General features: G+C 43.9%; 2 protein-coding genes across 2 annotated transcripts in view; one reads left to right on the forward strand and one right to left on the reverse strand.

Moving 5' to 3' along the window:
* LOC147250465 (N-alpha-acetyltransferase 15, NatA auxiliary subunit-like) overlaps window positions 1–21851 on the reverse strand; it is a 30689-nt gene extending 8838 nt beyond the window's left edge. Inside the window, exons 1-15 of the mRNA XM_086222750.1 lie at window positions 21364–21851; window positions 20223–20307; window positions 8254–8358; window positions 7708–7865; window positions 7445–7579; window positions 6843–6996; window positions 6173–6292; window positions 5092–5187; window positions 4403–4509; window positions 4242–4314; window positions 3706–3875; window positions 3470–3622; window positions 3018–3146; window positions 1019–1232; window positions 53–246 (exon numbers count right to left, since the gene is read on the reverse strand). Of these exons, the coding sequence (XP_086078876.1) occupies window positions 53–246; window positions 1019–1232; window positions 3018–3146; window positions 3470–3622; window positions 3706–3875; window positions 4242–4314; window positions 4403–4509; window positions 5092–5187; window positions 6173–6292; window positions 6843–6996; window positions 7445–7579; window positions 7708–7865; window positions 8254–8358; window positions 20223–20307; window positions 21364–21417 (1947 nt within the window). The 5' untranslated portion in view covers window positions 21418–21851. The remainder of the gene's footprint in view (window positions 1–52; window positions 247–1018; window positions 1233–3017; window positions 3147–3469; window positions 3623–3705; window positions 3876–4241; window positions 4315–4402; window positions 4510–5091; window positions 5188–6172; window positions 6293–6842; window positions 6997–7444; window positions 7580–7707; window positions 7866–8253; window positions 8359–20222; window positions 20308–21363) is intronic.
* Window positions 21852–21855: 4 nt separating this feature from the next.
* Window positions 21856–23912, forward strand: ndufc1 (NADH:ubiquinone oxidoreductase subunit C1). The gene is made up of 4 exons (XM_086222753.1): window positions 21856–22020; window positions 22447–22550; window positions 23570–23641; window positions 23794–23912. Exons 1-3 carry the CDS (start codon window positions 21975–21977, stop codon window positions 23627–23629), a joined length of 210 nt encoding a protein of 69 aa, XP_086078879.1. The 5' UTR covers window positions 21856–21974; the 3' UTR covers window positions 23630–23641; window positions 23794–23912.
* Window positions 23913–26248: the final 2336 nt, after the last annotated feature.

Below are 26248 nucleotides of genomic sequence, written 5' to 3' on the forward strand. Positions count from 1 at the left end.
GACATGCTTCATTTGTCTGTCATGCTGAAAGACGCGGTAAATGTGAGCCCACCTTGACCAGTTTGTCAGGTATGAGCTCCTCCTTTGGCCCCCCAATCTCCTCGTCATCATCCTCCTTTTTCTTCTTCTGGTTTTTCAGCTGCTTCTCTTTCTCAGCATTTTTCTTCTCCTCCTCCAGTTGTGCCTTCTTCTGGGCCCTTCGCTGTTTGTTCCGTAGTTTTTTCAGTTCCTTATCTGTCAGATTCTCTACACAGAGCAACAGTAACATCATCTTATTGCTTCTTTAAACTAATCACCGAACTTAAGTCGGAACTGTCACATTTTCCTGTGCATTTCTGCACAAAAAAGCAGGGCTATAGTTGCTACAGAATCATTCTGTCCATTAAAAATCATGTTTTCTGTGAAATCGTCTTCATGAACAATTAAACAGTTGAGACCAAAAATGTGCATTATTACACACTGAGAATGCAGACTGAAAAAGCATCACATGTTCAGTCCTACGCAGCACTCAGCTGCTTAACACGCTCTCATCACATGGTTTCAGTGAGGCACTAACTTGAACTTCACGTCTTCAGATGTCTGCACTAACATTACTCTGTTTTTAATTACTTGGGCTCGCTACTTCCAGGAAACAAGTAGATGTTGCTCTCTGCTGACAAACACTGTCCGGTACACTGAAACTTAGTTTGAGATATTTTATTAGCACTAAACAAGAACATTATCATGATAATTGCTTTGTGTGTCAAGCATCACCCTCCCCTCTCTCTAAAAATCAGCGTCAGATCCTGAAAAAGCCAAACTGCCCAACCACAAATCCAAAGATTTTATTATTTTCAAAATCAAATTACTTTGGATTCATTTTGGATAAGCATAAGCAGAACTTCGAATGCTCAATGACGGTGTGGGGTCTACGCCGTCGCCGTGACGCAGAAGCATAAACCAAGCTTAACACGAATTAACAGTGTGTGTGTGTGTGTGTGTGTGTGTGTGTGTGTGTGCGCGCGTGTGTGTGTCTAACCAGTGTCCGCGTGTTTCTCCTTGTTGTCATCTGTCAGGGGCTTGTCATGCAGGGCCAGGTAGATCTGTATTGCAGTTCGAGCCGCTTTGTAGTAGAACGGATGCTGGCGCAGCACGTCCTCCAGCTTCAGCAGGTCCACGTAAGAGCACAAGGTCATCTTCCTCATGCAGTAGGTGTGGAAGTCAAACTGGTCGTCTGTGATCTCCACAAAATGCTGACGTCAGAAAGCATTTACATCAGCTTTGTTAGTTGGTGGGCTTCTGAATTCAGACACAAATTCATTGGTGACCAACGGACTCATTACTTCTTGTACAACTGCTCCATTATAGTACACCTCTTGAGTGCTTTGGCACTTGTTGAACATGAGCCAGCATAATATTTTGACAAATATTTTAATGGTTCCAACTTTCTCAATCACTGACTAGGTTTATTTTTACCTCTGAGGCTCAGAATGAAGACATTATGGAAAGGAACCTTTGCTTGAGTTTCTCTTTCCTTCTGTACTGGTATTTGAGGTGGAATGTTCTGGGAGGTTTACAGGAGTGTCACACTGAATCTTATTGGAGCAAAGCCTTTTCTCATCTGGATCTGTCCTTTCACTCCTACATAAAAGCAAATCTCCAGGACTGCTTTCTTTTGTGTGCTGTGCTCAACATGCTGTCTCTAAAGGATGCAGAAAAACTAGTCCATGCTTTGTCACTTCCAGGCTGGATTACTGCAGTTCCCTCCTATCAGGCAGCACCAGTGGGTCCCTAAAGACTCTCCAGCTGGTCCAGAACGCTGCTGCCCACGTGTTGACGAGAACTAGTAGAAGAGACCAGGTCTCTCCTGTACTGGCTTCTCTGCATGGCTCCCTATCAAATTTAGGATAGAATTCAAAATTCTCCTTCTAACATTCAAAGTCCTCAACAGTCAGGCTCCTTCATACCTGACAGAGCTCATAGTCCCCTATTACCCAGCTAGAACCTTTCGCTCCCAGGATGCAGGGTTACTTGTGGTTCCGAGAATTTCTAAAAGTAGAATGGGAGCCAGAGCCTTCAGCTATCAGGCTCCCCTCCTGTGGAACCGTCTCCTAGTTTCAGTCTGGGATGCAGACACCCTCTCGACCTTTAAGAGCAGACTAAAGACCTTCCTTTTTGATCAGGCTTATAGTTGGGCTGCTTAGGCTGGCCCTTAGATATGCAGCTATAGGCTTAGACTGCTGGGGGATCTCCCATGGTGCACTGGGCTTCTCTATAGTCCTCTCTGTCCTCCTGTATTCATACATGTTACTAACTCCTCTTCTTCTCCGGAGACTTTGTGCTTTCCCACTTCCCAGATCCCTGACAGGTGCTGCTGCTGGAGGCTGCAGACCTGAAGAGGCTCGAGCTGCCACCCTTAGTATCTGTATTAGTTCTATTAATATTTACATCAGTATTCTTGATACTGTATTAGCATTAGCATCAGTATTCTGTTTGTAAGCATATAACTGCTCATATTATGCAGGAATGATTGCTTGTTTTCAACCAGAAGATGTGATTATTTTGTAGCTGTTTGTTATTGTTTGCCATCTTTCTCCATCCAGCCTGTTCACATCCCTATCTCTTAGTCATTGTCTCTCCTTTCTCTGTCTCTTTATCTCTGTTCCTCTCTTTCCTTCCGCATATCTGTCTTCCTCCATTATCTGTCTTTGTCTCTGCCCCGCTCTCCTGCTCTCTTTCCCCCCAACCGGTCAAAGCAGAAGGCCGTCCCCATTGAGCCTGGATCTGCTTGACGTTCCTGCCTGTTAAAAGGAAGGTTTTCATCACCACTGTTGCAGGATGTGCTGCTGATGGAGAATTGTTGGGTGTAGATTCATTGAAGGAGTGAGGTGCTGGACCTGCTCTACTAGTAAAGTGTCATGAGAGAACTTTTGTTGTGATTTTGCGTGTGACACATAAGCATGATGATTAAACAACATTGTCCATGGCTCCAGTGGTAGAGTGCAGTGCTTCCCCAACACGGATCGCTGGAGACTCACCCTCTCAATCTCATGGCACTTCTTCAGGGCCTCTCCAAACTTGTTCATGGCCTTGTAGGCCAAGGCACACTCTGTTTGGAACCACATGCATTGCATCTCATTCAGGTTCTCGACTGCTGATGTGCCTTCCTGAAACCACAAACAACTTTATTAGCTCATTTTATAATAAAAAATAAACTGTACGTAAAAGGTGTGTGTGTGTGGGGGGGGGTTATGGTGTTTCAAGGAAAAGCTTTACTTAGTGCCTCGAGCATTTCACTATCTGTATCCTTTACCTCTCTGACTTCCAAGTGTAACAGGGTTCAACTTTACTATGACAGATACTGACTACCAAATTTCTGGCATTGTGGCAACCTTGGTTGACACGAAACCCCAAACTACTACTCTGAAGTACGATGTCGAGGAGGACTTGTCTTCTTGTCATACACGTTCTCCCACCCTTTTTGTCATACCCGTGTGAACTTGGAGCACATCTCCTCTGCTTCTTTGAGGAGGCCAGCTTTCAACATGTATTTGGCACACTTGGAGTTGATGAAGCGGTCAGCAGTGTCAAAGGCCTGTGCTTCGTCCATCCAGCGAGCTGCTTCTTTTATGTTTCCCGCATGCTGCAGAGACAAGGACATGTAAACACCATAAAAAAGGAACAAATATGTGAACTCCATGAGCACATTTGGAGGTTAGACTGCACCTTGTAGATCTTTGCCTTGATGAGGAAGAGCTCAATGAGTGTGGGTGTGCTATCAATGGCAGCGTTGATGTACTCCAGGGCGATGCCAGGCTGCCCTATGAAGTCAAAGTGCTGTGCCAGAAAATACTGAACCCACAACAAAGTGGTAGGGGGCTCCTCCTTCCTGTCATCTATACACACATTTAGCATAACACACATTATGTCTGGATTCACACTTCAACTCCAGAAACATCAGCTTTAATATGCTGTTCAGTTTGCTGGAAACAACTTCAATACTTGCAATTTATTTATCTATGTACAGCATTCATTGATTTGTGGCAGCCTGCAACAATATCAACGCTGGTCACTACAGATCAAATCCAATTCTCTGGCTGCCACTGATCAAGCCAGTATTCGATGGAAATGTGCAACAGCATTTGGCTGGATTTTCTAGCAAATGAATCAAAATGATACAACACATGGCCGGAAACATGGCTCTTATATGAATAAAGTATGTAAGGACAAGAGAAACAGATCAATGACCAAACAACACTCACCGTTTTCACTAAACATTCTACAGCTTTTTAAAGAGGTTTCATAGCCAGCTACCAATTCTTCAATTATTGAAACCTGTGTGGAGAAAACAAGTTAAACTGCTGTTGTTTTTAGGGATGGAAAATTTAGTACGCAGCCACAAACTGTCAACGTCCCCATTTACCTTGTCTTTATCAGTGTAGAGGGATTTGAGAGTAGTAAAGACAGGCGGACAGCCTTTACTGAAGTTCATCCTGAGGTAGCTGTCCAGACATTCACAAAACTTCTCCCCTGCCAGCACAATTTCATGACACAGTAAAGTCTGTTTTGTTCTGTCACATGGCAGAGAAGGACATCAGTGATGCACAATGTGACAGGGGCACGACGAAGACACTGAAATGCAAAATTTTGTCGAAGACCAGCTCAACTTGTGGCATCAAGTGTTGTGCTACTGCAATCTCCGGTCACTGTAACATGCCTGTGTCCAGCTGTCTCCATAAATATCGAGGGAACTCTCAATGCTGTAGTTAAGCTTGACAATTTTTGGTTAGCAAAACTACAAAATGAAACTTTGTTCCCTGATAAATATGCGTTGTGACCTGGCATCTGTTAACTCAGGAAAGGGCAGATTATCTCTTTTTCGACTGATTGACTGATTAAACATCTTACTCATAGTACTGGAAACAACTGCACGCAACAATTTCATTAAAAAAAAGAGTCATTTAAATGAAATTGTGCTTTTCCTATCAGGTCTGAAAGCCATGATGCATAATCCTTCTGCTGTATGTGAATCAGTGAGGTGGCTGGTACAGAAACATCAAAAGGAAAGCAGACAGCGTGCAGGCTGTACTTTGCAGGTTGGACTGGGTTTACCTGTGAGGAAATTAAGAGGCAGCCTTCGGGGAACCAGGCCTTTAGGGAACTTCACCCAGGCATCCTCATATATCTTCTGACGCTCCTCGATGTTTCCTAGACAAACACACACAAATACAAACTAAAAGTAAATGCAAACAGACAGTAAACAGTCTGGGTTGCCACAACTACATTTACGCTGGCCAAGCATTACAAGTTTACTGTGAGGTACTGTACTGTGCTATAATGTTACTGCAACACCATGAACTCATTACAGCCGAGCTCTTAGGGGAACAATGTGGACACAATGTCTGCATATGCACTGCCATATTGTGGGTCCTTCTAAGAAACAAGAAGATGGTGCAGTCTACAGAGAAACGCACCAAAGTAAATCTTAACATTCATTTTCATTCCTTAAGGTTTGGTTTCTTGAGAAACTGTGTTTCATTTTATTTCAAATGTACTGCAGATAGAAGTATGCAACACAACAGAGAAAACAATGGTGTTCAAATGTTCATCTATGTTCAGATATCACATGTTTCATTTGGTATTGCTGTACACTGTTGTAGATATATGTGATATCCCTGACTTCAACTCAGGACACTTCTTGAATGCTTCAGAAGGAGATGGGAGCTGAAGGTTGATAATCCTCCTCTTCTCTGGGACAGACATTCTGACAAGGATGCAATTATTTTCAGAAGTGACACAATACATCTGAAGTAATATCATCCAGGAAAAAAAAGAAGCAGCTTCAGTGAAGATTTCCAGTTGATATACTGTAACTCGCTAGGTTGCGATTTGCAACTGGTTGCATGAGTTTCATTGTGTACAGCCAGCCAAAGAATTTTCTCTTAGTAGCTGTAGAGAAGGTAGACTATCTCCTCATTCCTGTCAAGTCATTTTGACTCTTATTTCACTTGGAACAGAAAAAGAACACGATATGCAGTAGTCACAGCTGTAGTGAAAGCAAAATTACATGCATGTGTTTGAGATCTCTGTAGATGTCATGCAGAGCTAAAGATTATGTGTGATACATATTCAGAATTCTGCAGCATTAAACACCGCAATACGCATAGGACACATTAAGGAGTGCAGCTGTTACCTGGTTTTAAGGCCTTTTCCAGGCCCTGGTAGTAGGCCCAATTTTCCGGATTCCTCTCCTGAAGTTTCCTGTAGACCTCTAAAGCCTCCTCAGGCCTTTCCAGCTTTAGCAGCAGCTCCCCTACGCACGCACACACACGCACGTACACACAAAAATCATGATTAGGTAAGGCATCATCAAGTTTAAAGCCTTAACATTCACTGTAGCGCTACCATCAGAACTATTGGCCTACAGAGCCAGTTGACAAAGACTGGCATAGCTCTGGACTTCTGTTCACAGTCTGTTGTATTTTCATGAACAGGAACATAGATTTCCTGGGAAGAAGAATGATGACGACAAGAAAATTAGAGACAGACCAATATAAAAACAGGATTGTTTTGATTGTAGCATGTTGTTGCTACATAAACTATTCTGAGCTGTATACCTCAGGCAGACATATGGGCGAGGCTCGTACCATAAATACTTTGTCCTTGAAGAGAAGTTCTCTGAGAACATGGATAATGCTCTTCTGTCTGGTTTGTACAGTTACACAGTACAGAACAAGAGTTCTGCGCTGAAAAGCGATGATGTTGCCACACACAAAGATGTAGAGATGGCTGATCCTCGCAGTATCGCTACCTAAATACACCTCCAAGACAATGTTGCTTTAAAAATGGCAGCACCAACCTACCTCTTGTCTCCTCCACAGCAAGTTTATCACAGATCTGTTTCTCATAGTTGTTGAGGTGATCGAGGGCTTCCTTGTACAGGCCGGCCTCCCTCAGAACCTGGTTCTGATAAAGCAGCAGTTCACTGTACTCGTAATCCACCTTGTCTGGAGATGTCTGGAGACACACATACATGAGAGGAATTGTGGCAGTTGATAACTGCTGTAGGCACTGACAGATTGGAATGTGTCAAACACATATTAACTTCCTCAAAAGGTACTGCACAATATTCCTGTTACACTATGTGACTGATACAAGGTTATAATCTCATCAGGGTCAGTCAGACACTTTATTATCAAAATCCAAGAGTCAGAATTTGTACAAATGTAAAATTCCTTCAAGGCATTAATACGAAGATGTTGCATTCATGAGAATGAGACCAAAGGACAGACAACCCAAAATATTAAAACTGTACTATAGCATGCTAAGATCAGCCCAGACACTCATCTCTCTGAGTGACTTGAGACACCTCTACTTTCATCATCTACTCTACTATTCAAGTCTACACACTGCAGTGTCAAGAACTGTTCAAGGTTCTTTCAAGTAGTGCACATTTTTAGCCCACCTGTTGCGTTTTACGGAACTCCTCAACTATCTTAGCAGCCATCTCAAAGTCCTCCAGCAGGTGATAGGCTACAGCATAACCAATCCATGAAGCTCGCTGGGCTGGACGCAGCTGCAACAGCTGGTACCGAGTTTCCTACAGAAAGACAACCACAAAAGCACACACAACTGGTTATCCAGATGGCAGGTAGAGAAAGAACTTCCTCTACCTGTCTATCCACCGCATCCCTGCATTAAGATGCTCATCTCTCTGATGCTCCTCACCCTGTAGCCTTCCAGGTCTCTCATCTGGATCTGCAGCAGAGAAAGGTCTCGAAGGATCTGTAGGTTGTCCTTGTCCCACTTGAGAGCATTACGGTAACATTTAATAGCCTCGTCATACTTTTTGTCTGAGCGCTGCAGCAGGCCATACACATGCCAGCCTATGAGGATGAGTGGGTTCAGGAAACACACAATAATTAAATGATACATCTACATGAACACACACTAAAACAAAAAGGGATACGTTTTCAAAATTGGCTGAAGCCTTTCAGGAACAAATAAACACGAAAGGGTTATTCTCACTGAATCTCAAAGTCAAAATGCTTATACTTTCCAATTAGGAATTTTGCTCTTAATTACTTGGAATGTTTTTCCTCTCTAACACACAAATCAAAATGGACCGAACCTGTCCGTGACCTAACAACCATAATACAAATTGGATTCTGGGCTCACAGAACAGTTGCACTGCTACAATCATTTGAAATGGAACCCTAATCTAAATGGGTGTGAGGCAACACTAGGGACCCTGAGGGGCTGATGGAAGGATACAGACGTGGCTCTTGAGGTCGTTGCGTAGGCCTCGTCTGACCAGCTCATAGGCTTCCTCCTTCTTACCCAGACAGTTGAGAGTTAAACCCTTCATGGCCAGCGTCTCTGGAGCACAGAGCAGGAGATAATGAAACAAAACATGACACAAATAATTTACAAGAATTTAGGAGCACCTAGAATCCAAACTAATTGACTGCAAATAGAGACCTATCATCTGGGTCTATATTTTTGGTTAATTTGTTTTATAACGTGTTCACAGAGATTTTTCAAATTAACCCCCTAGTGGAAACAAGAACTACACAAACAAAGAATTTTAAAGAAATGGTTCAGATTTCTCAACTTCCTTTCACTATCCATTTAAAGTCCCAGCCGTTTCTTGTAAACTGCTCAACTTAATACACAGTGCAGCCAAACAAGTTCCCCAGCAGCAACCATTCACTGCAAGGCCAACATTAACTCAACTGTCCTTAGAAGTTGTGTAGGGTTGTAAGGCTAAAGCATTGCAAGAACATCAAGTGAATTCTTGCATGGCTAGCAATAGCATGTGATAACTGGTTTATTATAAAAGGCATTGTGCATTACAGTGCACAATGGGTGAGGGATGTTTAGATACATCACCAGCAACAGGTCACTCAAATGTAATTTGCACAGTTGAACACTTATGAGCAGGCTTCTATGGAACGGCTTTAAACGAGGGGCTTTCAATTCCTTACATGTTATTCCAATGCTGCTGCCTGCATTTCAGCTAAATTTTCTCTCAGTTACTGGCTTGTAACTTCCTGTCTCAACGGAGTAACTTCTGGATTCAAGCACAAAGAGTAGAATAATATCAGGTAAATGCAAACACTGACACTAATTTGCTGAATTAATATGTTTATTTTTCCTGATCACACCATTCATTCAAATGCAGTCAAAACAGAAAAAAATCTAACAATGCTTTGCATTTTCAAAACTACTTGAAATGTTAAATACTGTATTTCTGAATAATTCTAGCAAAAGAAACACAATTCAAATCTACAACTGTAAAATGTCAATGTCTAACTGTAACATGTTTATTTTCATCCTCCACACAACTTTATATCCACCTGGGAGCGATTCACCAACCCTCAATATGTCCAGAATTGCTCATTTAGTTACCTAGCTTACATTTTGGAGCTATTTAGCCATCGTAGATATATAAAAAAAAATACTATGATGGTTTGTTTCTTTTTTCCAGGCCATAATGTAGTTGTATGTATTTGGGATGTTTTTGAAATTGTTTTATCACAGCACTGTGAGAGCAGCTGAAGTCAAACAATCCAACAGCCCCCTCTAATGGATAAAACGAGAGTTACGAATGTAACTACGGTTCTATGAATCCCAAATGACCGCCAGAGGGCGGTGCTTAAAGCGAATGTTCCCTTTGCGCATGCGCAATCGTAGTATGAGAAGATAGGCAATATCTTCCAGTGTCATCAGGGGTTCTGTTCCTACAGAGTCTTCTCGCGACAACGCGAGGATTCTGAGTGACAGAATGCTCTGGCGGTCATTCGGGATTCATAGAACCGTAGTTACATTCGTAACTCTCGTTCTATTTCATCCCTGCTGACCGCCAGAGGGTGGTGCTTATAACACTGAGTGACCAATACCAGCAGAGTTACGAGGAATCCCCAGTACACACTTCATCGGGTGGACTCGGAGGACTCCGGTAGGAGAATTGTACTCAGGGGATGGGGAGTGGCTACATTCACCCTGTAGAACCTTGTAAAGGTGGTAGGCCAGGGGTGTCAAACTGATCCAGTAAAGGGCCGTGCGACTGCAGGTTTTCATTCCACCCAAGCAAAACCAACACCTGATCCAACCAATGAGCTGTGTGGACACAGCTTGATTGATTTAAGTAGATTCAGGTGTTGCTTTTGCTTGGGTGGAATGAAAACCTGCAGCCACACGGCCCTTAACTGGATCAGTTTGACACCTGTGTGGTAGGCGATGCCCATGAAGCGGCAGCACATATAGCCTCCAGGGGCACTCCTCTTAGGGCAGCCCATGAGGTTGAAACACTCCTGATGGAATGGCACCTCACATCAGATGGTGGGGGGCGGTGTGTCGTATGACGTCCACTATCCAGTGGGAGAGCTGCTGCTTTGAGAGAGCACAACCAATGTTAGGAACGCTGTGGCACACAAAGAGCTGGTCTGAACACCCGATGCTTGCGGTGGCTGCAACATATAATGATAGGGCCCGCACGGGGCACAACAATACCAGCATGACCCCCCTCCCCCTGGCGGAGGGTCAGATTGTGCGAGTCTCACAGGAAGGTTGAGCTGTGGGCCGGACAGCACCTTTGGGAGAAAAGCCGCATTCGGCCACAATGTGACCCGAGCCATCCGAATTCCATCTCAGGCATGAGGGACTAACTAACAGTGCGTGTAGCTCACTAACACGCTATGCCGAGATAACTGCTTGCAGAAAAGCAGTCTTACTGTGTGTTCACACCAAACGCGAATGCGAATTTCACGTCGCGTTATTCGCGCGAATTTGACGCTGGATCATTTTAGTGTCCATTTGTGTCATTCGCGCAAATACGCGAATTCGCTCACTTGCCCGAGTAGCGAGTATTTCCGCCAACGTTTCTTCCCACCATTTCACCATGGATATTCAAAGAACTGCTGCGTTTTACCTGCTGTGGAAGGCTGAAATACGTCGGAAAACTAAACGCCGTCGTATCTGGGTTAACAACACCATCTAGAGGCGAGCACAGCTCGGTGAATTAAGCTCCTCCAGGAGCTGCGTCTGGATAACTGCCGCTTCCAGCGGTATTTTCGGATGACTGGCCAGTTTAACGACCTGCTAGGTAGGATCAGTGACAGAATTTCACGAATGGACACCAACTTATTCAACCGTTTCCTGTAATTTTGACACGTAGTGTCATATAGCACCAGGTTCCCACAATCAACTTGTCCACCATCTTCACAGTCAGCCGTGAAGTCGGGACATCCTCAACGCTGACTGGCTGTCGTAACGCGATTTTTTTTGCCAAAGTTGAATATTTTCAACATGCGCGAATGGTGAAATTTCGCAACGCGAATTTGCGCATTCACCTCATTCATGCCGCCCGACTGAAAATTCGCGTCATTCGCGCATTTGCATAGACTTTGAATGGAAACTGTTTTCTGAATTTGTGTTCGGTGTGAACACACAGTTATGTGACAGCCACTTGAGCCCTGCCTGCTCTAAGGGTTCAAAGGGGGGTTGGCACAAGGCGTCCAGCACAACAGGCAGGTCCCATGCTGGAGCCCGTGGGACTCTTGGGGGGCATAGCCTACGAGCCCCCCTCAGGAAGAGTGACACCAGGCTATGACTTCCCACTGTGCCATTCTCAACCGTGCTGGGTCGACAAGATATTGCCACCACGTATACCTTTAACGTGGAGGGAGAGCGGCCCCCCCTCCAAGAGGGACTGTACAAACTCGAGAATAATTTGCACAGAGCAATGCACTGGATCCTCAACGTGGCTTGCACACCACGCAGAGAACAGCTTCCACCTGTTTCCATACTGCAACTGGGTGGATGGTGCTCTGGCATTCAGGATGGTCTGACTGACATGATCAGTACACCCACCTAGCAGTGGCTCGGGCCCTCCAGCGGCCAGACCCACAGCTGCAGGCGTTGAGGATTGGGATGCCAGATTTGCCCTCCCAGTTGAGATAGAAGGTCTTTCCTTACAGGGAGGCGCCATGGCGTGCGGCAACAGAGCTTGTGGAGCAGAAGAAACCATGTCCATGCTGGCCAGAAGGGGGCCACCAGCAGTATCCTGTGACCCTCCAGAAGTACTCTGTGAAGTACTGACAGAATCAGAGGGAGTGGCGGAAAAGCATACAGCAGACCGTCTGGCCAAGGTTGCGCAGGTGCATCCAGACCCAGAGGGCTGGTCCACTCTGTGAGAGAGAACCAGAGGGGACAGTGGGTAGAGTCTTCCGAGGCAAAAACATCGACTTCTGCCCTGCCGAAGAGGTCCCAGATTGTGTGCACCACCTCTGGGTGGAGACACCACTCCCACGGTGGTGGTTTCTGGCTGGAGAGGAGGTCTGCCAGCGGATTCTGCTCTCCTGGTATGTAAATTGCCTGCAGGCTGCTCGGATGGGGGGCTGCCCAGATGGGAGGCTGCCCATGTCAGGAGGCCCTGGGACACCTGCAGCAGCTGTGCAGACTTGGTGCCTCCCTGATGGTTGACCAGTACGTACTTCCCTTTTAGGCGTGGCTAAAAGTGTAGTTAAGTGTCTGAGGGCCAAATGCACTGCTTGCAGCTCCAGCACGTTGATGTGTTCTGGGCGGTCTGCCACACTGCACCCCAACCCATGGGGCAGGCATCTGCGGTGACAACCTCTCTCCGGGACAGGATGGAGCCCATAAGGACGCCCCTGGACAGATAAGCCCTGCCCCGCCACTGAGCCTGGGAGAGAAGACAGTGCCGTAACACCCTGAGCTTCAGGTGTCTGTGCCACTTGGCATTGAGGTGGAAGCTGTTCAGCCACCTCTGCAAAGGGTGCAGCGACAGCAAGTCCAAGGGAACAACAGTAGGGACTGACGTGAGCTTTCCCAAGAGACGTAGAAAGGTGACATAAGGCAGTAACCTGCCCCTGCAGAAGAGGGTGAGAAGCTGTAGGATATCGTCCACACGATGAGGGGAGGGGCAGGCCCTCATAGTGCTTGTGTCCAGTGCCACATCGATGAAGGTTATGGTCTGAGAGGGCTCCAGGCAACATGAGAGAGCAGGTGGGCTGTGTCCTGGGCCACCTGAGCATGAGATGTCACACAGATCAGCCAGTCATCCAGGTATGGCAATATTTTCATGCCCTGAGCCTGCAAAGGCGCGAGGGCTGCCGCAACACACCTCGTGAACACTCGGCGAGAAGGAGAGCCCAAATGGAAGCACCCTTAACTGCCAATGGTGACCTCGGGAGGCAAAGCGCAGAAACCACCTGTAGTGATGTGCGATGGGGACATGGAAGTAGGCTTCCTTCAGGTCTATGGATGTTAGCCATTCCCCATGGGCAACGGTTTGCATAACCTCCGTTCTGGTTACCATGTGAAATGGTAAGATATTCGTATATTGGTTGAGTCCCCGCAGGTCTAAAATGGGCCGAAATCCACCGGTTTTCTTCGTGACGAGGAAGTACCTTGAATAAAAACCCCTGGGGTGCAACAGAGGGTCCTGGTTCGATCGCGCCCCTGGCCAGGAGGGTGGCTAACTCCTGGTCTAGTGCTGAGGCTTTTGCCGGGTCCCTGATGATGGTCATTTTGACCTGGCTGGAGACGGGGGCCGGCGTCGTAACTGAAGCCTGTAGGCTCCACAGGAATGCTGCGGAGGGTCCTCCTACACGCCTCCGTCAGGGGGGACTGTGCAAGCCATACTTGGCGGTGAGTCTGGACCAGAAAGGACATCATCCGCCCGAGTTCCCTGGACATGAGAGCGAAAGCCTGCAGAGACGCATCGCTGAAGCCAATGATGGAGGCCTCAGCCCCCCTTCCTGCAGGGAAGTGGAGAGCACAAACATAAGATGGGCCAAGGAGCTGCCAATGCGGCCAGCATGTGCTCCAGCGTTGTAAGCCCTTGTGAGAAGGTCGTTCGTGATCCTACATTGAGGTCGAGGGTACCTGACAGCCACCCGGAGCGCCTCGTCGGGAGACACGATGAGGGATACGACGCCTGGCTCAACAGCAGGCATGGGGTCCAGCCCAGCTCCTGCATCATCATGTATGGCCGCCAGGGCTCAACCATCAGCTGAGAGATGTGAAAGAGCCCCAGTATCCCTCCAACAAGTGTTTAACTCCCTCAGATATTCCTGTGAGGGGGGGACAGCAAAAGGGTTGGGGGCCTGCCTGCGCCTGAAGAAGGCGCTCTCAGATACCGCTTCAGCTTGCTGTGGTATGTCCAGCTGCAGGCACTCCAAGGCTGTACACAGAATGGCCTGCATGGAGCTATCACCTGCCTCACTCAAAGAGCTCTGAGCCGAGGACAGAAAGCCAGGGTCTGAGGCTTGAGAGGCCCTGTGCCCATCTTCGTCCTGGTAGTGAGAGGCCGAAGCTGCCAGAGAGATATCGTCATCTTCTGGATCCAACACAGGCATTGGTGGGGTGGATTCCCTTGGGACCTCCAGAGGGGCGTCAGAGCGACCATTTTGCAGAAGGGACCTCATCTCAGCCAACTCCACAGACTTACCTCCAAAGAAAGCCTACATCCTGATTTCGCCCTCTTCCTGGAGAGTGCAGCAGCAGCAGACTCAACCCTGCATTTTGAATGCGTGAAGCGAGCAGGAGGTAGCTGATTTGAGGGCCCACCTACCACCTGGGCCAATCTAGCAGCCCTCAGGGCATGTAGCTGCAATTCATGCATTGACTGTCAGACATCACCTCAATCAGATGATCCTGACCAAGACACATTGGGCAGAGGTCATGGCCATCACCGGCCTGCAGAGGAGCCCCACAGCCAACACAGCAATAACTACCATCCATAGTGGCAAATGATATTCAGCAATAAAACACTTCAATTGAGGGAAGGGGGTGCAGTGCCGCCTACTCAGGAGAGGTCGGAAGGTTAGCGCTAACAGCACTCAGGTAGGCTCGTGACGGACGGTATTTGGCGTACACAGGGGTGAATAAGACTCCTGTCAGCCAAACGTGAGCACAACCACGGCAGCAGGAGGGCACCATCGGCTGGGAGAGGGGGCGCGAACGCTACCTTCACCAGCAGAGGTTCCGAGCAAACCAGAGAACTTAACAAAGAACAGCCGCCGCGCGAACACTCCGGCAGGAATTGTTCTCCTCTTTTCTTAATGAGAAATAAAGCAACTTTAACACAAAACTAGCCACTGCAATACTGGGAGCGGGGAGAGCAATGCTACCTACACCGCCAGTGACCGCAACTTACACAGCCGTAAGTAAAGATACTTCGCGAATACCACCGCGAACTCAAGCAAGCTAATCAGAGCGAAACAAAATTAACAGCCGTTGGGGGGAGGGAGCGCAGACACTGCCTACACCGACAACTGTTGACACAAAGTAAGCAGGGCACTAGTTACCGTGAGATGCTGGAAAACAAACCAAAGACAGACAGCTGTCGCAGCCCTTGGAGGGCGAGCTTTGCTGCTCTGACCAAAACAGGCACAGTGTGTCCAGCGATGGTTCCGAGGAGAAATGTAGACCGAAGAAATCAGGGTCTTATAAGTTTAGAAGAGCGGTTAGCCGATGCTACCAGATGCATACAGACTGCATGCAAGAAAAAAAAAAGGAACAGAACCCCTAATGACACCAGAAGATATTGCCTCTCCCGGGTCATCCAGGGGTCACAGGGGACGTTGTTGGTATTCATACTCAGATTGCACATGCGTGAAGGGTACGTTCAGTGCTTTAAGCACCGCCCTCTGGCGGTCAGCAGGGATAAAATAGAACTATAAACCACAAAACAACTACTGACATAATTCACATTCTAAATTGTGGGAATAGTGTTACCATAGTTGAGGGCTCATTGATTCCTGATTGTCAATCTATCTGCACCCCACCAAAATATAAGGAATATCGGTCCATATATTGATTCCAGTGTCGTTCTGGCATAACGTTCAATTAAGCATGCAAGACCAATGTACCTCTGTGAAATTGGACTAGGGTCCATTTTTCCATTAGTGTGATGCATTTGAAGAGGTGCTGACACAGCCCCAAAACTAACTCTGAGGCAATTTATTTGTGATAGAAATGTTAGCCAGCCTCAGTCCTTTCCTGTACATAAAGATAACACTCATATCATGGAATTTAAGGGGGTTCGGTAAAATATCAAAACAGAAACAGGTCATGCATAGAATTAAGCAACTGAAATCATCCGTTGTGTTTCTACAAGGAACCCACTTACTAATTTGTGACCTATTGAAAATCCAAAGAAGAAAGAGGGGTGTTAATTAGGAGTGTTATGAAATTTTGTGAAATAAATTTCAAAAGACGCACAAAATAAAAATCAATGTTAAAATAAAACAATGTGAAGCGGCGCCGCGCATCACTAACACTGATGATTTTCCTACTGTATACACATAGTACAAGAAGAAGAAGCAAAACAATTATTTCTAAATGGAGGAAGACGAGGTCAGGAAGCGGATGCTCCTTCATCAAACAAATTATTCCAAAATATTTGTATATATATGTACAGTACTATATATATATATATATATATATATATATATATATAATGCATATATATATATACATATATACACACACACACACACATATATATATATAGTACTGTACATATATATATACAAATATTTCGTTTTTTTCTAAGCAAAGAGCATTTTATTTTGTACTGACACGACAATAACTTGGATGTCTGCATATTAAGAAAGAAAATAAAGAGTATTAAATTTTTGCATTTCTGATTTTTGATTTTCTTTCATCTTTATTTCGTATCGTGAGTATTTTGTATCGTGAGCCCTGTTTTGTATTTCGTATCGTTTCGTGAGTTGACTATTTCGTTGCACCCCTCGTGTTAATATTAATTCACAAATCTGACCCATTCAAAGTATGAAAGGTTACACCTGATAAGGCCGGCTGATATTTAATACTCCAGGGAAAGCTTAGTGATGTTAATATAAATCTTGTAAATCCGTATGGACAAAATTCCGATAACCCCTAAATTTTCGGAGGACTTATTTTTACTTTTAGCTCAGATGTCGGGCCATCTTCTCATTGGAAGGGACTTCAACACAACCCTGGTGACAAATCTCAACAAACTAAAAGGTACAGACAATACTCATAGACAAGTAGCTAGGAAAACATTACACAATTTCATGCAAGCCCTGAATTTATGTGATCCATGGAGGAGAAAATACCCAAATAAATCAGAATCTTCATGCTTTTACTCATCAACAAATTCATATTCAAGTATAGATTATTTTTATTTCAAATGATTTATTCTCTCAGATACATAATGTTACTTACGAATCCATTGTAATTTTGGATCCTGGTCCATTAAATTAGTCAATAACATATCCAAATTCATTAGGAGGGCCTTAAAGACAGCCTGACATACGTGGGCGGCACGGCTCAAAGGTAGAGTGGCCGTCTAGCAACCAAAGGGTCGCTGGTTCAATCCTCGACCCCGGTGACCATGTTGAAGTGTCCTTGAGCAAGATACTGAACCCATAATTGCTCCTGATGAGTAGGTTGGCGCCTTGCATGGCAGCCTCCACCATCAGTGTGTGTGTGTGTGTGTGAATGGGTGAATGAGATGACACTGTAAAGAGCTTTGAGTACTGCTAAGGTAGAAAAGCGCTCTATAAAATTGAGTCCATTTGAGCCCATTTACAGATGGAGGCTATACCCAAAGTGGCTACATGACACAAAATTCATGAAGTTTGTTGGGTAGGGATAGAGAGCGTTCATATTTCAGAAAAAAAAGCATGAGATAATATATCTTTCAGACCTAAAAAACACAATACCTGTGTCATCAATACTTTTTCTCAATGGGCAAGAAAGGATTAATCCAACAATCCAGCAGCCATTAACAGTAGCTAAAGATGGGTTCACATATTTAGAAATTATCATTACACCTCAAATGAAAAATATGAGTGAATATGAATATCAGTGTAGCCAAATGGATGAACCTCCCCTTTATAATAATTGGTGACTTAATATTATTAAAATGAATGTTCTTCCCAAATTGTTATATTTATTTCAATCAATACATCCCCCACCAACATTCTTCTCCAATATGAGGGAAATGTTCACAAAATGTATGTGGAACAAAAAGGAGATCAAGACTTCGCTTGACATTGCAATATCTTCCACATGAAAGAGGGGGGCTCCAGCTACCCAATATTTTATGATATTTTAGGGCAGCTGCCTTTATTAGTTTTTGTAACCCTCACACTTTACCATGGGTCCAGAAAGAAGAAAATGGCACCAGGAGACTGGATACTTACCTATATTCTGATTCTCTCAAAAGACTTAAACAGAACACAGCTGGGCCGTTTGTTAACTACAATTATAGCCTGGCATGCATCACAGGAAATGTTTACAGTGCTGGCTGGGATATCATCATTTGCTCCCATTGGGGCAAATCTTTATTTATACCAAGTAAATCGATCTCTGGTTTCAGACTCTGGGCTCAGTTGGGATACAGAAGGTTGCAAATCTTTATTCAGACCCCCCCCCCCCCCCCCCCCCCATGTCCTTTGACAATCTTAAAGAAAAATCTGGGATCCTTCCAACTAATATGTTTAAATATTTTCAAATATGGAGTTCCATTCACTCACGGTTACAATCATATCAATGTCCTCCCCTAAGTACTACTGACAAGCTGGCAACATCAGACCCATATTCTTAAGGTGAGATCTCAGCATTATACAAGAAACTGGTAAAGACATCTTTGGAATCTTCAGACCACAAAATGGATGGATAGAGGATCTTCAAAGAGAAACTACTGAATAGGAGAGGGGAAAAGCTTGTGATAAAGCACATACACTATCTGTTCAAAGCAGGTTGAAACTGAGCCACTATAATGGGCTTATGGGAACATATATAACTCCTAAAAACTCAAATTCAATTCTAATATTCCTGATAGTTGTATAAAAGGCAGAACGACGAAGGGAACCCTATTTTATTGAATTTGGAAATGCAAACATTTACAAGAATTATGGGAAAAAAAATAACTGACACAATCTCCACCATAATACATTAAAAAAAATCCCTGCATGCCTGGAGCTGTGCGCACTCAGACTGATGACAGAAACACTGAGCGTAAGCTGCTTAACCTCTGCTTCATAGATGCCAAACATCTTATTGCCAGACACTGGAAACGTGTTAATCGTCCTTCTTTGAACATGTGGATTCATGAACTGTCTCCTTGCTTATTCATTGACTTAAATATACAATCCAACAAAAAAAGTCATATTTTTCAGAACAAATGGAATTCATTTATCATATTTTTGGAATCAAGACCTTATCTCCTAATTCCTTAGAAGTAACATCTACCAAGTAAGACTGAACCCTTTTAATTCTATTTCATTTATGTTTTATTCAGGTAATATAATTTACGTTTGTTTTCTTTTTAGGTTTCCATACATAAATATTCTCTTTTCCTTATTTTTCAAGACACATGTATAGTCTACGCATACGTTTCTCTCCCTTTTTTTCCTCTCTCCTATTCATTTCAGTCTATCATTTATGTATCCACTTTTACTGCAAATGCAGGTGTGCTGTACATATTTTTTGTTGTTTTTGTTTTTCATTTTTCATTTTAAAGTATCAAAGTATCATTTTTTTTCTTAAACTTATGGCTCTATGTACAGGGTTGGGCGGAGGGAGGGAAGTCGTTTAAAGACTTGAAAGATGTAACAAATCATTGCAGGACAAATGATAATCCATGTTTAAAAATCAATAAAGATGTACGTTTAGGGAATGTGAGCCAGCCCCAGTCCTTCCCTGTACTCCACAAGTTTGAGAAGGTGTGTTCTGCACTCTGGGATGTAGCAAAGAAGCCAAACTACACATGCACATGCACACGGCAATGGGTTCTGATGGGGGCAAAAGCTGAGTTTAAAGATTACTAGATTTGTTACCTACATCATCTGAGACATTGTTGTCACCAGAAGATAAAAGACACATTTAAAGCATCAGAAATGTTCTTTGTTTCATTACATTAAAAATAGGGATATCAGTTCAATCTGCAGGTCAGGGTTATGGAACATAAATATAAATTCATTGATCTTTGATCACTATATCTCAGACTCTCTTACTCTCATTTGTGCATAAACTACAGGTTAGGGACTTTACAAAAGTGTGACACTACTGATTCATTGTATCAGTTTTGGCCCTGAAAAGCAGGTCATATTTGGTTACTGTATTACTGGTAAAAAAAATCTATATCATGCAACCCCAAAAATGACAGTTCATGATTCCTCCCAGCATGAATGGTCAGATCAAGACAGCTTGTCACTTACCTCCATGCTCAGCAAACTTTGGGTTTCCTAGAATCTGTTTGCAGAACTTCAGTCCATTTCTGTACTGCTTGTGCTCGTAACATCTCTGTAACAATAAAGTAACAGGCCATCAGCCAGCTACTTTCTGTTGCCCTAATTCTAAATTCACAGCAAGGTATGCATGTATGAAAGAGACATAATTCAAGTGATGAGCAGAAGGAACTTCCATCTACTATGGAATCTGATCCACGTTACTGTCCATATAAGAAAACTGTCCCCTTGAGATAAATAGAACAGACAACACAGGAGAGAAAGGTAACGATGACGAGATGTGGTCAGACAAGCAGCCAGCTGGCTGGGCCTGGCTCAGTGCAGACAGCAGCAGCTCACTGGAAACCTTGCCAACTCCCACTACAATGCATGCACTGCATCACCTCATAACAAGAGAAACACAGTTCTAAATATTAGAACATCATCGGTTTAGTACCACCGCTGCCGTCAACAACTGAGTGGAGAAATGGGAGCCACACACGGGACTGACTTTTGTGTGAAACAAGTCTAGGATCTTTTGAGTTTTGAAACTGTGCCTATGAACTGCTATACTGTAAAAAGACAAGAGATCGAATAATTTCATTGTCACGATGGTCTTACAGACCTTGATTTCGTCTTGACACACCAGTTTCCGGCAATTTGGGGTTAACATTGGCTATACTTTTTGAAGCATGCTAAACTGAACTACTCAAACGAAGTAACTTAATGTTAGAACTACTTCGCTGAATGTTGTTCGATTTAATAAACAGTGTAACAAAAGGAGTTCTCCAGCTGCAACCATTTACCGCGAAGTGGACGTTAACTAAACTATCCTCCGAAGTTGTGCAAGGCTGTCATGTGTCTAAAAGCATTGTCATTGATTTACTTTGAATGTGTTACCAGACCAAAGTATAGCTAGAACATCGAGTGATTTGTGGACAACCTAGCAATCTAGCATTGAGACCCCTGGTTTATAAAAGAGACATAGTGATTATAGTGAGTTAGGTGTGCGTAATGTTTAGATAAGTCACTAGCAACTCCCGAGCTACTTGCTCTGAATGCTACAACTGACGGCTACCTAGCAAACTAGCTTCACCTAGCAAGCTAACATTAACTTAGGCATGTAGCCTACCAATATTCTCTTGAAGAGAGCATTCTCCTTCGGCGGTAGAGTGATTGTGGGCATTGTGTTGGCTTCCTATGCCTCTGTCGGTTCAAACATGAATAATACTCAGGTGGAGTTAAAGATCCAGGTTTGTTTGAGGCTCTTCAGGCTCCCCTCCGCTCTTCACTCTCACGTGTTGAAGCCCAGGCCCCCTTGCGAGCAAAATGGCCGTAATGCTTCTCCGGGTCAAGCTACCATCTGAGCCTGCGTGTTAAACAAGTGGCAGTATGTTTCTGTAAACTAATGTGACTGATCCAATGTTTGATTAAGTCATTAACCAAATAAAGAGTTGGAGGGCCAAGTGCTGGAAATCTGTCATCTCGAATGTGCAAATTAAAGTTGTGAAAATGCATCGGCACGTAATTTTATTTATTCCATATAACAAATTTCTATATCAAAACAATAAATGTGGTAATATTAATCTAAAAAAAAAACTACGGAATGGAATTTGAATTGTTACGGGTGCGGAGGACGCTGCGTCAAGTCATCGATGACGTTGGTATCAGCTACTTTGCACTGCCAGGACGATTAAACAATCGCAGTGTTTGGATTGTGTGTGGGAGAATCGTCCAGCTGAAATGACTTTGAACCGGTTATTAACGCGAGCCGCTTTCATCAGCAAAGGTAAGAGGATTAGGCCTTGTCTCACATTTGTGAGTTGTTTTGTTGTTGTTGTTATTTTGACAAACCTGTGTTTTCACTTGCTCTTTGCTTGTGAGCTCCTGTTTGTTTTGAAGCCTGACCTTAGCTTAGCATTCGTGTAGCATTAATCACAAAGTAGCAATGTCTCTTTCTAAAGCTTTCCAAAAAAAAGGCAGACTTGCACGATTATTCTTATCCTCGGCATTTTTAGTTTCGAGCAACTAGGTGAGCCATTGTTCAAATAACCTTTCGACATATTAAATGACAAATTAAAGAACCAATCAAATCATAAGGTAAATCGGAATAAATGAGTGGGGAAACAGATGACAGCCTTCGTAAAATTGAAGACCCATTTTGTATCAACATGAGACACCACACCATATCATGAATCTCGTTTTATCTTTACAGTTGGATCCAGGACTGCATTCACAAGCTCAAAGCGCGACACCGTCAACCCCAATTGGCTGCGAGTGGGGCTTGCCTTCGGAACATCTGCTTTCGTCTGGGGCCTGGTACATGTTCATATGAGTTATGACAGAGAATTTAAGCTCGCGGAAAATCGATGAGCATCGGCTGATGTATTCCAGGGTTTCAATGAAATCCCATTCATATGCAAGCTGATGGTTGCTTATTGCTGAATATTTCAGATTTTTGTCCGTGACAAATAGATGATCAACAGCTGTACTCAAAGCTCTGTGACAGTATTTGAGCTCATCTCTGTGTCCAGATGCAAATAAGAAGAGGTGCCCTATTCATCTGTTCTTTATTGGGATGAATCTGAATCAGGAGCCATTGACGTACTGTTTGCAATATGCAGCACACTCAGCAAAAGGCCTTATTTTCCATTTGCTCAACATTTTCTCAGTCCCTGTACTGCATCCACAATACAATGAACACAGAACCAGCTTTAAAAAAGATTATGTTACACTGATGCTGAATGTGTAACAGTCAAGTGCATTTCGAAACAAAGCTTTATTTTGAAGTTTTATCATCACTGCACATACTGAGATAAAGACTATGAGATAATACAGCTCATGTCAATGTGCACACCTGCAATGGACATTTAACAAAGAAGTGACTTACTTTTGAATGACGTTTCCTCCATTTCCAACTTACTAAGAGCCTGTAGTGTGGGTGGAACTGGCCTTGACGCGCACCCACTGATGAGGGGTTTTATGGTTTATTCCTCCTCCCTGTTACATGATAGATGCCCTTCAGCTGATTAAGTCTCCACTCAAACACACAAACTACAAACACAAAATAGGGGCCAGTTTGTGACTGAGCCTAAAGTGAGTGTGGTGCATCTTATTGCTTGTTGGAAATGTTGTAGGCAACATGTAAATGAAAATGAGCCATTTACTAATGAAAATAATATGGCCATGGGATACATTGAAATATTGACACAAACATTAAAGACTTACATTTATATGCTGTAGGGCTGCAAGGCTGTAATTTGAATATCTGGTTCTTATGAGTTGCAGTGTAATACAACAAAACTTACTGACTAGTTTTGTTCATTCTCCATCTGCAGCTCTTCAAGCAGCACAGTAATGATGTACATGAGTACAAAGTGAGGAATGGACTGGAATAACCCAGTTCTCAGGTAAGTGAGTGTCTTTTTGTTTAGTTAATACTAAAATCAAATATGGAATCAGTGAATTATTATGTAATGCAGTGCAATTTATACTGCCATGCTGGTTAAGGATATCAAGGCTGTAAACAATTTAACAAATGAAATATTTAATTTCTCATCAGGTGCAGGGCTTTTGACGTCCCACTCACATGATGCACCTGTTTCTCCTCCAGTTTCTACCTCCTCTGTTCCTGATTCATCCCTCCGGATTTTCTGCAAAATAAATGTATATCATGACATATACATGCGTTTGGTTCATTTAATTGTCACGTGTTCACGGTTGCCATGTTGTCCTCAATAATACTGGGAGATGAGCACACAAATATCTAAATTCAGTTTATATTTTGCTCCATATTGTTAGTGAAGTATGAGATGACTTTCCTTTGCCACTTAGCTCATGGGGTGCTTAATGTAAAATTTAGTTATAATTTTCGAACATATTTTCAACATTTGGCTCACTTATCTCACATTTAGCTAATTTTCCTCACATTTGCGACAGAAATTCATGTAATACAACGTGACATGTAATCATCTAATGTATGTTCTTATGTAAAAAATGAACGTTAAATCTAAATCCATTTCCATCTATTGTCTACTGCTATCTACAGCAGCCTTCACCAGTCCATCACAGGGCCAACACACAGAGACAGACAACTATTCACACTCACAGTCACACCTACGGTCAATTTAGAGTATCAATCAGCCTCGTCCCCTCTTGATGTCTTTGGACTGTGGAGGAAGCTGGAGTACCAGAGAGAACCCAGCAGGAACAGGGAGAAAGATGCTGGAGCTCGAACCCAGAACCTTCTTGCTGTGAGGCGACAGTGCCACTGTGCCGCCTTGTTAAAGCTAAATGTTGAATATAAATTTTAATGTAAAATGTTAAAACTAGGGAGGCATGGGTTCTCTCTGGTACTCCAGCTTCCTCCACAGTCCAAAGACATCAAGAGGGGACCAGGTTAATCCAGACTCTAAATTGACCGTAGGTATGACTGTGAGTGTGAATGGTTGTCTGTCTCTGTATGTTGGCCCTGCGATGGACTGGTGACCTGTCCAGGGTGAACCCCGCCCCACCCCCGAAAGCTGCTGGGATAGGCTCCAGCCCCCCCATGACCTTTAACAAGATAAGAGGAAGAAAATGGATGGATGGATGGATGGATGTTAAAACTAAGTGTGAACTCTTAATCTACATGTTAAATCGAAATGTGTTGTAGAGTCTATCCAGCCTTCCATCCCAACCTAAAACTTAAAGCCAAGTAAAACACAATGTAAACTCAATATGATAATGCTATGATAATAATAATCCATCCATTTTCTTCTGCTTATTCCTATTAAGGATGGGGAGGGGGTGGGGCTGGAGCCTCTCCCAGCAGCTACAGGCGAGAGGCGGGGTTCACCCTGGACAGGTCACCAGTCCATCACAGGGCCAACACATAGAGACAAACAACCATTCACACTCACAATCACACCTACGGTCAATTTAGAGTATCAATCAGCCTAGTCCCCTCTTGATGTCTTTGGACGGTGGGAGGAAGCTGGAGTACCAGAGAGAACCCAGCAGGAACAGGGAGAACATGGAGACTCCCTTGCCTGAGCTGGGACTCAAACCTGGAACCTTCTTCTCAAGCATAATCATCCTGTTTCTCTGTGGCATTAAACACTCCTTATATAGACCAGCTGTACATTGATATACTACAAGATGCACATCAATAAGATGCCTTAAGATGGACGTGTAGTATTAGGTAAAACTAAGTAGCTTCAGCCAAACCACTCTATCTAGCTAGGTGTCATTTGCAAGGATCAGGAGATTCCAATTGCAAGATCAAAAATAAGCATTTTGACAGTCTAAATCAGAGGGCCAGGAAATTGAGAATGGTAAGAAGTCAATAATGTGGTGATTGCATGAATAACTGAGTGGTATTTCAGCACATCTTATTTGAAATTCCTCACTTACTTCTGGTGTAAGTGGCTCCTCTTGAATTTAAGACTAGTAAGTGTATCGTACACTCTTTAGTTTATACTTGTGAGGACCAACTGCAGTCAAGTATTCGCAGAGAAGCTGGGCATGCTGTTTAGGGAAGTTTAGGGAAATGAAATAGCCTTGAGAAAGTGGTGATGTATGTAAATACATTGCTGGAGAGAGTGGAACTTAGAGGTAAAAGCAACTGCAGGGTTGAAAGAGCAGGACAGGGCAGTCTTCTCTTTTTGTTCTCAGGTTTAAAAAGTCAGTTATTTTTCTGAAACCCAGTCAGACTGTTGAAATTTGCAGTTAAGGCTGGGGGTTAGCAGGGGTTGCATGGCATGGCTCAGAGGTAGAGTGGCCTTATAGCAACCAAAGGTTTGTTGGTTCAGTCCTCGGTGACCATGAACAAGATACTGAACCCCTGCAATGGACTGGCAACCCATCCAGTGTGTGCACTGCCTCTACCCAATGTTAGTGGGATAGGCTCCAGCGCGGCCCTTAAAGGATAGACTATGGTATAGAAAATGGATGGGTGGATGGATGGGCTGTGGGTTAAACCAAATCACCCCCACGTAATAGGGGACAGTCTGAGAGAGTCAGGCCTGTTTTCCTCG

The sequence above is a fragment of the Aulostomus chinensis genome, chromosome 13, assembly GCF_037954235.1.
Source record: "Aulostomus chinensis isolate RoL2024-O1b breed Wild chromosome 13, RoL_Achi_v1.0, whole genome shotgun sequence".
Taxonomy (NCBI): Eukaryota; Metazoa; Chordata; class Actinopteri; order Syngnathiformes; family Aulostomidae; genus Aulostomus; species Aulostomus chinensis.

Bases quoted from the DNA above. Each gene is read 5' to 3' on its own strand.
- ndufc1 (XM_086222753.1), top strand. From the start codon at position 21,975: ATGACTTTGAACCGGTTATTAACGCGAGCCGCTTTCATCAGCAAAG. The intron at 22,021-22,446 runs GTAAGAGGATTA...TTATCTTTACAG, and splicing joins AGCCGCTTTCATCAGCAAAG to TTGGATCCAGGACTGCATTC. The intron at 22,551-23,569 runs GTACATGTTCAT...CTCCATCTGCAG, and splicing joins CTGCTTTCGTCTGGGGCCTG to CTCTTCAAGCAGCACAGTAA.